The 10,737-nt window shown below is 39.0% G+C and overlaps 1 protein-coding gene across 9 annotated transcripts; it reads right to left on the reverse strand.

Annotated features, from left to right (window-relative positions):
* Positions 1–726: 726 nt before the first annotated feature.
* Positions 727–8,451, reverse strand: LOC140796161 (protein IQ-DOMAIN 5-like). Of its 9 annotated transcripts, none has more exons than XM_073149060.1 (8): positions 8,328–8,367; positions 7,233–7,311; positions 6,527–6,643; positions 5,482–5,727; positions 3,310–3,537; positions 2,948–3,067; positions 1,452–1,938; positions 727–1,119 (listed from the first exon to the last, which is right to left on the reverse strand). In XM_073149060.1, the coding sequence occupies exons 3-8, from the start codon at positions 6,608–6,610 to the stop codon at positions 1,025–1,027; spliced, it is 1,260 nt and encodes a 419-aa protein (XP_073005161.1). In that variant the 5' UTR covers positions 6,611–6,643; positions 7,233–7,311; positions 8,328–8,367; the 3' UTR covers positions 727–1,024. The 9 variants fall into 9 exon arrangements, with proteins under 9 accessions (XP_073005161.1, XP_073005159.1, XP_073005164.1 ...); XM_073149058.1 differs by having other exon boundaries at positions 7,205–7,311; positions 8,328–8,360; XM_073149063.1 differs by lacking the exon at positions 7,233–7,311 and having other exon boundaries at positions 2,948–3,061; positions 8,328–8,451.
* Between the last annotated feature and the right edge of the window lie 2,286 nt (positions 8,452–10,737).

Genomic DNA, 10,737 nt, shown 5'->3' on the forward strand with positions numbered 1-10,737 from the left:
ATGACCAGTTGTGAGTTTTCCCATTTGGGGAGGAGTTCGTTCGCCGGTTGGTTCCAATCGACGGCGGAAGTGGGAGGGGGAAGTGGGGCCCGGTCGGTTTACTGGCTGGAACGGGAACCTGAACCCCTGGCTGTTGCTAATGATGGTTAGCAAACCGGTTCGTTTTCTTATGGGTTTTGTGCATCTAATACCCTTTAAAAACTCTTATTTGATTCTAAACCCCCTCTAAAGTTAATACTTACATTCTACCCCCTCAGTAATTGAGAGAGAGAGTATACATTTAGTAATCCAAATATTTTGAGACGTATAAATATAAATAAGTATCAACTTTAGATAAGTATAGCAGCAAAAAAAATGTGATATTTTTAAAGGGTGTATATGCAAAATAAAGTTTTCCTATTACAGGAGGTAGACTTGGCTTTGACATCGTCCATGTGTCCTCGGAAGTGCCAGGGTGAAAATAACCACTTTTAGAAATCTTTCTATTTTCGATGTTTGATGGTAGAAAAATAAAATTAAGCAAGTGACTTTCTTATCAATTAACAGTAACTTCACAAGAGGGAAAGTGAAAATATACGCAAAAGTAGGGTTTGTAATGCATTTCTGCGAAGTAAACAGACGCAATTAATGGAAGATTGCGATAAGATTGTAAGCAGTTTGCATAGCAGATGCTAAGAGATGTCATTAGTTCTCTGCAAAATTATAGACAGAAAGGAAAACTACAAGTTATCAACAAACTGAATAGATTACCACATATTTGTGATAACTAACAGTACAACAAAATTGAATAAGCTCCAATTATCTTAATCCAGAACCAGTATCTTTGACGTATACTCCAGTACAAAAGATTCTCTAAACCCATGAGAGTAGAAAAATTAGCAATCTATATACATAGGCTGATATAAGGTAGAAGAAACCTGAATCAGATACTCAAATATTATTTTCAATCAACCGGCGATGATGGCTTATCATGTCTGAAGCTCAGCGCTCCTCGTGACGGGATCAATAGGATTCACATGATGTTTCAATTCATGTTCACTTGCTCCTTAATGGGCTTTTGACCATTCACTGATCGATTAATTGTCGTTCTGCTGGTTGAGCGTTTTCCTCCTTCCAATCCTGCAGGTCATTGATACATGATAACAAGAATGGCAAAGAAAAAAGAGTAGAAAGTGAACTTGCAGATATGAAATGCATATTTATCCAAGAGAAAAATAACTGTATTTTAACCAAAGGCTGCTGATCGAATAATCCTCAGACCCTATTTAAAAGATCTTGCTAAAATGATTTTCAGCAAAAAGAAAAGAGATGACCTCAGATTTTTTTTTTATTGAAGTCCAGTTATTAGCATCAGATAAAATTCAAATGCTTTCAACATATTACACAAGATAAACCAGCAACCTCCAAAATATAGAACGAGCCGTAAGCCCTACAGGATAAAGCCACCTTACCACTGTTTGGTAGAGAGAGTCTCTTTTTGGCATGTGAATCCAGTTGTGCTGGCCTCTCTCTTGGATTACTATAGGACCGGTTACCAAGTCCAGAATGTCGAGAGATGGCTTCTTCAGGAGCTTCCTTGTGAGATGGCTTTTGTTTCAGTTTAGCTGCCGTTAAAGCACTGGCTGCTACCAAACTTGAAGACCGGCTTGACAACGAGACAATTCCCTCAGAGTCTAATGAGCCTGCCTTTTGGTTTAAAACATTGGAATGAAGAGTTGAAATGGGATTTAGTCCAGGTGGCATGCACTGAGTCTTAGTTCCGTTTCCCTCGACTTGTTCATTCTCATGCAGCATCACCCCATCTTTGACATTAATGTCAAGGAAGCGGTTCTCCCATGGGCGAACAGCCATCCATCTCTCTAACCAGTTCCAACCCCAGTTGTTCTTATCTGGTTCAAACATTGTAGAGGCTTTCTGCTGTCTAGAACCTGCTTGCCACTGCAATGCAAGAAAAGATGAAACATACATCTAAATCACCAAGCTGAAATTAACACTAACCAAGTAGTGTTTAACCGTTATTAATTGCTTGATTAGGCTATTAAGACCATACTACTGTTCAAACAAAGGAGGTCAAATCGTGATCTCAGACCAGTTAAATTTAGAAGCAGGGCAGAAATAACCAGTTTACACTACAGGGTTCAAGCTTCCCTCCATGTTAATGGTCAAATAAAAGGACGACATAAATCATAAGATGAGGGTATATGTTTCATACAAAATATAGCAGTTTCAGTCACATCTGATCCCTGACTGACCCAATATTAAGTTGAAAAGGTAGAATAACGATTTTCAATGTATGGTGAGGGATGAATTTGGCTTGAATAAAACTTTACCACAACCTTGTATTTATCAACCCCATTGCTAACAAACTTGGATTTACTGCAACACAACGAAGAATTAAGAGAAAAAGAATAAACTCATACAAGTCACAGGTTGGATTTGGCACAAACTTGATCCATTTCACTTTGCTGCACTTCATCCCCGATGGCAGTATTCCCTTCTAAATCCTGAGGTTGAGAATAAGATCTGCTATTCCATCATCAAAACAGACTCAAATCACTCAATAACGCAACATATGACATTCTCTGTCTCTTAGACCCCTCTCTTATAACTCTCTTCACATCTCTTTAAGTGACAAAAACCACCAACATGTTGACTATTTTCATATTGTTATGTGAATATTTCTAAGTTTGTATTGCCCTTACCATTATGTGGGTATATTAGGAGTAAAACCATATTAGATAATGATGTTCTTAGTCAACCCAACTAGAAAGAACATTTACCATCATCTGAAGCAATTGTTGAACAAGAGATTTGCTGTTTTAAAGATTCAATCCAGTCAGTGTCACCCCACCTAAATCCATTATTTCAAATCCAGGAGGAGTCTGCTTGGTGTATTTTTGTAGAGGTACTCAAATGGGATCGGTGATCGATTTCTAGGTGTAGTTACCTGATGAGTTAGAGCATATGCCATGGCTCTCTCACGCTTGGCTGCAGCTTCTTGCCTTTTCAACAATTTAGCTTGAAGTTCTTCCATCGAGCCAATACTGTCACACCAGCTTTCCTGCATCTAAATAATAGTATCTGGGAATTATAACATCTAATTGAAATCAACAGCACTCTGAAGAGGATATCTAGGACTTAAGTATATTAAAACATCAGAGGGCTCAGTTGTTGAGATTTCAATGCTACGCGAAAACCAAAGAGGCCTATCAATTTGCACCGGTCAAAAGATGCAATTTTATTGATATAGGAGTAAGAGGGACAGGAGAATTTGTTGTTGAAACTATCAGTGGAAGGTCCGGAACTTACCTCAGTTTCCCTAACACGTGCATCATGAGTTTGTTGTTGTGTCACCTTTTGCTGGCCCATTTGATTTTCTAAAGCCATGCGAACTCTTCTTGCTCTGACACGAGCCTGAACTCTAACCAAAGCATGCATACAACGAAGCGTTATTGCCGCTTGCTTTCTCACAGCATGACCCCTAACAAGGGCCTGAAGTCTAACCAGTCCTTTCAAAGCTCGTAAAGCTCGTTTAGCCTGTAAAGTATCAATTTAGCGGAAAATCAGATTGCATAGGACAAATAATATGGATAATGTACAGAGTATTGTCATCTATCAGTAACAACAATCTTCTGTCCTTCCAAGCTCCAAGCTAGATGGAGATCTTCCACATGTTTTGACAATCATCAGCTCCAATGTCCTCAGTTTGTAAGTTTGTCATGAATATACTGCTTGATCACATCTTAGGCTGATGCCAAAATAAATTAATTGATAAAGTCTTGAAAACCAAATATTAAAAGAAAAACACATGACAATCTTGCAAAGAGAAAAAACTCAAATACATAAAATGATCTTATGATCTGCATTTGAGAAATCCGAGTGCGTAGCAGCAGCAAAAATCAGGATATGAAACTAAAGATGGCAGCTTGGTCCACATTTGGCATCACAAATTTGAAGTCGATACACATGTAATGGACATAGTAAATCATAATTGACATGTGAATATGTCAACAATGCCAGCTACAAATTGTTAGAACTGAAATTTGTTGGGAACTTCTAACTATGGAAGTCTCAAATGAACATTCGAATAAAAAAGGCTGATTAAGAGAAGAACTGAATTAGGAATATAAAAATAATATGGAGGAGGAGCCTGAGAAATTAGGAGCGTATAATTAGTCATGGAGAAAGATCTTACATTGATGGCATTTATTTTTGGGAATATGTCAATTTTAGATATCATGAAATCCCAACAATCTAAAAAGCAAATTCACTAAAGAGAACTTTTAAAGTACTTAACACATCTTGCACAAAGCTTCTTACTTATTAGGATATAATCAAAGGTAACTTCAAGTCATTTCTCAACAATAGGAGTTTCTACTTCCGAGTCCTTAGGAATCCAGCTTGAATAGAACAAATTAAAATTTGCTTCCCTGGCCCTGATTTGTGAGCTTTTTGGCGATTGCTTTAAGGCTCTTATCATGGATTAAAGTGTTGAGCGAGTCAGTTATCAACAATCCCTTCATGATTCCTTAATATTTTACCTTAGATAGATTATCCAAGTAGTATACCAACTTCTTATGCATCAGATCTAGCCATTGTAAAGCAATTATGTTATGAACCAGATTTGAAAAAATCTGAATGAAAGAAAATTATGATATTCTAATGGGAGGAAGCCTCGGAAGTCACGGATCTAATGGCTTTGGTTTCACGTGATTTCGAGATCAGAGTGAAAATATAAAATTAAAATAGTAGAGAAATGTCAGAATTGGACTGATTGGTAATTATCTGACGTTGCGACAGTCGTCGGAAGGTGGCGGACAGCCAAAGGTTGTAATGGACGGCCGTAAAGTTGGGTGGCTGTTGAAGGGAGGTAGTGGCTAGGGTTTGAGTGCTTAGAAGAGTTCGAGGATTACGATACACTCCTATAAAAATAAAGAAGATATACGGCTACGATAAAATAGTAAATATGATAATAATAAAATAACTAAATTCAATAATTTCTCAATACTTGGATATTTGGATGATTAAATAAAAAAGTGCAGCCCCTCATATATATAGAGATCGGGTATAACGAGTCCTATATGATCTAGCTCTAAAAACTTATACGATTTAAATTAGAACTTGCCTTAAAATCTTAATTGAACTTGTATTAGTGGCTTACATGACTTAACTATACTTGCCTTAAGAATTTATATGAAATAATTAAACTTGTATTAAGGATTTACATGATATAACTAGACTTGCCTTAAGCGCTTATATGACATAATTAGACTTGTCATAATAACTTACATCATGAATTAATTAAAAGATAAATAGACTCGATCCATTGAGGTCGATGTCCTCATGATGCGATTCGATATGAATCGGTTTGTATCAAGTTATGCTATATGCTAATTATATCTCTATTGGTAACTTAAGGGTCAAATGTCAGCACCACACACACATGGGAACTAACAAAACATTGTTAGAGAGAAACAGTACCAGGAAAGCTCGAAACATGGTTTGAATTACTGTGGCAGCCCAATTCTCTTTGAAATCCTGTTCAGTTTGAGTAGATGCCTGCACATGAAATGAGGTAATAGGAGAGGAGATACAACTTGAGCTTGACGGGAAATTCACATTGCCTGACAATTGCACAGTTCCAACAGCAAACTCATCTTCTGTAACAGCAACATCATGATCCATAGAATGTTTCCTCTGGTGCCACTGACCAGCACCAATCTTTTTCTGCAATGTCCTCATGCAGTGAGGCAGGAAACAGACTGAGGAGCACTTGTAAATAAGTGGGAAATTATGCACATTGTAGTTAACTAAATAAAGATGGAAAAAAGATGAAGCAACAAGAGACAAGGCCATTCTAATGGGTTTTAATGTAGGACATGCCTGGAAAAGTTCCACAATATATTTCACCAAAGGAAACATATTCACACATGCCATTCACCACCTTGTCCGGTCCTTGAATTTTCTTATTCCCATTCATGATATACAATTAGAAATAAGTGATCATACAAGAAGTTAGTGGAAAACATACACTCTTTAAAATTTTCAGACTTGATAGATCACTTTTGGGCTAGGGTTCCGCACTATCTTAGCAAATGTCAATCTCATAGTACTTTTGGGCTAGGGTTCCTCCTAGTGATAGACTGATGCTATCTTGCCAATCTCATAGTACCTTCCAATTTCTTTTGTTTGCTAGTCTTAACATCTGATCAAGCAGTCCAGTAAAAGATTAAAAGCATATTTCATAGGACAGTAATTCATGGCGCTAGTGAATGCTCTGCTTCAATTCTACTGGATGCAAAGCCATCAAGGTCTGCTCTTAAAAGGGTAGTAAGTTTTAAAAGAAACTCATAAGGACCAGGAATCTTCAGAAAGCATGGACCTTAGTATTTGCATGGACACTTTACACAAAATATATATGAAATAAGCATTCGTATAAAATGTTAGCCACAGCCAAGTAAGATGAATAAATAAAATGCTTTTAAGTACGGTAATAGATAACTAAGTGCAATAATGTTTTATGCACATTTTCATCCCTCTCTGCACGTTGTGTCTTCTCTTGTGTCTTTAGACCAACCAATGCTTTAAGCCACTTTGTAGAAATACCCATGGTGCTGTCACTTTGAGATCAGATGACTAAGGCCTGCACATTAAAACGATGGCAATAATTAATAAGGGATTAACTCATCTTCTTCATTTTTGTTTCTCTTTTTTGGTTGATTATATGATGCATCTGGAAAAATATTTATTCAGTTAATTTATTGAGAGATCATGGCAAACTGTCTGTAAAAGAATATACATGAAAATAGTACAGATCACAATAAGCCCATAGTTTAGTGGTTTAAAATGTCTCCCTACTACAAGTTGAATGATAGACAGGTTTATGGTTCGAAGCTTCAGCATTAATTGGTTTTGGTTTTGAACCCTGCAGAGAACGAAACATTGGGGCTGCAGGCATTGGTATCAGCTGATGGTGGTTCAAATCAAAGGCGAAAACTAACAATTCGGACTTGAATAATGAGTTTTGACCTTGGTTTTTGGAATAAGTTTTTATCAGAAATGTTCCATTTCGGTCGAAACTTGAAACCATTTGTTAAGTCTACAGCTAGAGAAATGTCCTAAAAGAAACCAAAGAAAATCTGGAGAATAAAACCTAAATTCATATGATGGCACTTAATAAGTTTGATCATTCGTAGTAACTTACTTAGGTAAATAGTGTAAGGATGACATACAGAATCTTTATCAGTAAACAAGGTCATCTTCCAGTAGGCAGCTCTATTTTGCACCAGCTTTCTACAAACTTCCCATAAACTAAAGGCACAACAAAAGCCAGTAACTATTTGAGAAAGGCTCATTGCAGTCAACTAATGTTCAATACTAAAACAAACCATGAGACAGAATGCTAGTATTCTATGCATAGAAGAACATTTTCTGGATCCAAGTATGACTCTATATAAGATATGTGGCATTTTTAACCTCTAAGTCTAAGTTGTGCTGCACTTGTTTCAGTGCATTATGATACAATACATTCATATCGGCTATATATAAAACAAAAGGCAGAAAGTCCGAAAGAAAGCGTGACGCTAAAGAAGCAAACATTCATGCATCAAAAGAGAAACACCATGCATAAGCAAGCTCCTTAACAACACCCATTAGTAGTGTTACTGACATTACATAATGTAGTTTTTGCTCCATAAATAGTGATAGATCCCTGATAGATATAATTCGAAATCTTTAACAATTTGACTACATTCCCACGGTAAAACTACTCAATAAGATAAACATAAACAACAATTGAAGTTCTACAGGCAATAAACCTAGTTAAAATAGGTAAAATGAGTGAAATGAGCTTCTTTGCCAAGCACAACAAAATTGCAAATTTTAAGCACTCAGAAAAGCATATTTTTGCTGAAAACGGCCTAATAAGGCTAACTAAAACTAGCTGCACTATAGAAAAAGAAGAAGAAGAAGGAAATCCAATTCACAGATTCTTCAGTCCCCAACCAAAAATATTCAATTATGAGGAAGGGCCTTCCCACAAAATCTGAGAAAAGAACTCCAGACCAACCCACCAAAACTAATAACAACTAGCTTCCTTCCAAGGAAGAAACAAACCCAATTCACATTCATATCATACATCCATTCCTCCACCGAGAAGACTCAATTTCGAGCACCACTTACTGATCCGAGATCGCGAAAAAAGATGAGACCAATCCCTCAAAGATCAAAAATTGCATTGCTTGAAAGGAACAACAAAGAGAGATCCGGTACCAGATTTATTCTCAGGAAAGAGAGCAAAGAGAGAGAGAGAGAGAAAAAGGAGCCACCTTTCTCTATTCTTCCTGCTATCCTGCCGTTCTGCTCCTGTCGGATAGTCGGATAGTCGGAGGTTTTATCCCGACCTCTTATTCCCACTGCTTAGACAAGCGTAATTATCCTCACGTCCACATCATTAAACTACACCATCTACGTGGCAACTGGCGCGCTCCATCCACGTGTCCGCTTCGGGGTTCGTTAACATGCACCGAGGACTAGAGAACGCGATGCTTTGTCTTAGTGTTGAACTGTTCACAGTGGAATTAGGTAACAAATCGTCGTTGTGGGGCCCCCACAAGGAGGAGGAATGATTGGGAAAAGGTCGTGCGCGTCCCTATACGGACATTTCGGACGGACGAATTCGTTCCCTTTATTAAAACGTGGGAGGTGGCCATCGATCGTATAGTAGGGAGGAGGTAGTCAAGTAGGTAGGTGGCGGTGCTGTGGGTCCGCATAATCTCGAAAGTGGGGTTGGTTGAGGAAAATGGGTTGGGTCGAACTTACATTTATATCATTTTCTTTATATTGCTAGGGTATTATATAAATTACACCCAGTACTTTACCTATTTTGCAATTCAAACCTCATCTTTGGCGATTTTATAACTCGACCCCTTATTTTTTTTTCTATAATTCTTGTATTACAACATGACATTATTTTTGTAACAACCCAGCCCTAAAAAAAAAATTGGGCACAACGCGACCGGCCACATTGTGGCCGGCCTTATGCCCAAGCTAAGCCCAGCAAGTGAGAAGTTTTCTCACCTACCATGACTGGCTTTGGGCGCGCCATGCTCACCCAGCCGCCGGGCCGGCCAACTCGGTCGGGCCAGCTGGGTGCTGCGGGGCCCTCAGCCGCCGCCATCAGCGCCCCCCCCTTCTCTCTCTCTCTTTTTTTTCTTCTTCTCTCCCCCCCTCTCTCGGTCTCTCTTGCGCTCTCCTCTCTCTCTCTCTCTCTCTCTCTCTCTCTCTCTCTCTCTCTCTCTCTCTCTCTCTCCTCCCTTTCTCTCTCTTCCTCCCTCTCTCTCCCTCTCTCTCTCATTCACTTCCTCTTTCACTCTCGAGTTCGCCAGAACCGAGCCATCGGCGAGAGGCTAGCCAGCAGCGACGACCAAACCCCCTCCCATCCCTTCCCTTCCTTTCTTCTTCTTCTTCTTCTTCTTCTTCTTCTTCTTCTTCTTCTTCCTCCTCCTCCTCTATTGTTTTCTTTTTCCGTATTGCAATAGTGCTGGGCTCGGCCCAACACAGCACTGTGGCTAGGGGTGGCAAAACTTGACTCGACCCGATAACCCGACATGATAACCCGACTGTTAATTGGGTTTGGGTTTGGGTTTAGATTAATCGGGTTCGGGTCATAAACGGGTCAACCCGCCTAACCCGATTATTAATTGGGTCGTGTTCGGGTTTATGCCTATGACCCGCTTGACCCGTTTAAGTAAACGGGTCGGGCGGGTCAGGTTGACCCGCGAACCCGCGAACCCACCACACATATATAAATTTCTAATTTTACCCAAATACCCTCATACCCTAAAACTCAAGTCACCTAAAGACTTTGGCCAAAGACCAAAGTCCCAACTCCCACTTTATTTCCTCAATTCCCACACCGCTGTTGCCCCCCTTCCATCTACAGTTCTACACCTGAGCAACTGAGCTCCTTGGCTCCTTGCGTCGCGCCGCCGGACACCCAAGCCCCTTGCGTCGCGCCGCCGGACACTCGAGCCCCTTGCACCGTCGGACTCGCGAGCCCCTCGCACCCCCTTCCCATCTGCACCTGGTATGGTTACTTCCATACCATTATGGAATAATTGTTTGCTTGCGGGACAAAAATAGTCTTATACAATAAACATCAAAGTGCTTACCATTATGCCAGACATGAAAGTTAGCACATGAACTTAGAAGTGTCCATCTAAGAAAATTGATCATCAATTGTTTCATTCTTTCAGTTCGATGGTTACACACTTACCCACTTAAATACATTACAAACCAAGAGATAAGATTCGTAAGCTACAAATTCAGAGGGGGAAACAAATTATGGACAAGCAAGCTTGAATTCCAAACCAAGAACCCTGCTACTTTTACATAGGACAATACCATTGCAGAAAATGTAGAACCTGCTTTGCCACTGATAACTAACTAGATCTTTCTCCATATCCATCCTTTTCACATAAAATGGTTCATAAATAGAGGGGAAAACTCCCACTTTTCTCCTCAAGGAAGAAAGAGAGATTAAGCTTTTTTTTTAAAATTGAAGAATTGACCTGAGTTTCAAAAAGTATTAAGAGAGCTCACCATTGTAGCAAATGCATCAGAAAGATCTATTTCAGAATTTCAATTAATTAGCAATTTAGCACACAATTCAGATTTATCACACCATTTAGCCAAGTTCAGAAAGATCTATTTTTTTAATTTCTTGTTTGATCTATT

The sequence above is a fragment of the Typha latifolia genome, chromosome 10, assembly GCF_019914945.1.
Source record: "Typha latifolia isolate L0001 chromosome 10, TyphaL0001v2, whole genome shotgun sequence".
NCBI lineage: Eukaryota > Viridiplantae > Streptophyta > Magnoliopsida > Poales > Typhaceae > Typha > Typha latifolia.

Excerpts from the sequence above, each read along its gene's own strand:
- LOC140796161 (XM_073149055.1), bottom strand. The coding sequence starts at position 5,937 with ATGGCATGTGTGAATATGTTTCCTTTGGTGAAATATATTGTGGAACTT. Across the intron at positions 3,538-5,481 it reads CCATGTTTCGAGCTTTCCTG|GCTAAACGAGCTTTACGAGC; the intron begins GTACTGTTTCTC and ends GATACTTTACAG. Across the intron at positions 1,939-2,947 it reads CATATGCTCTAACTCATCAG|TGGCAAGCAGGTTCTAGACA; the intron begins GTAACTACACCT and ends CTTGCATTGCAG.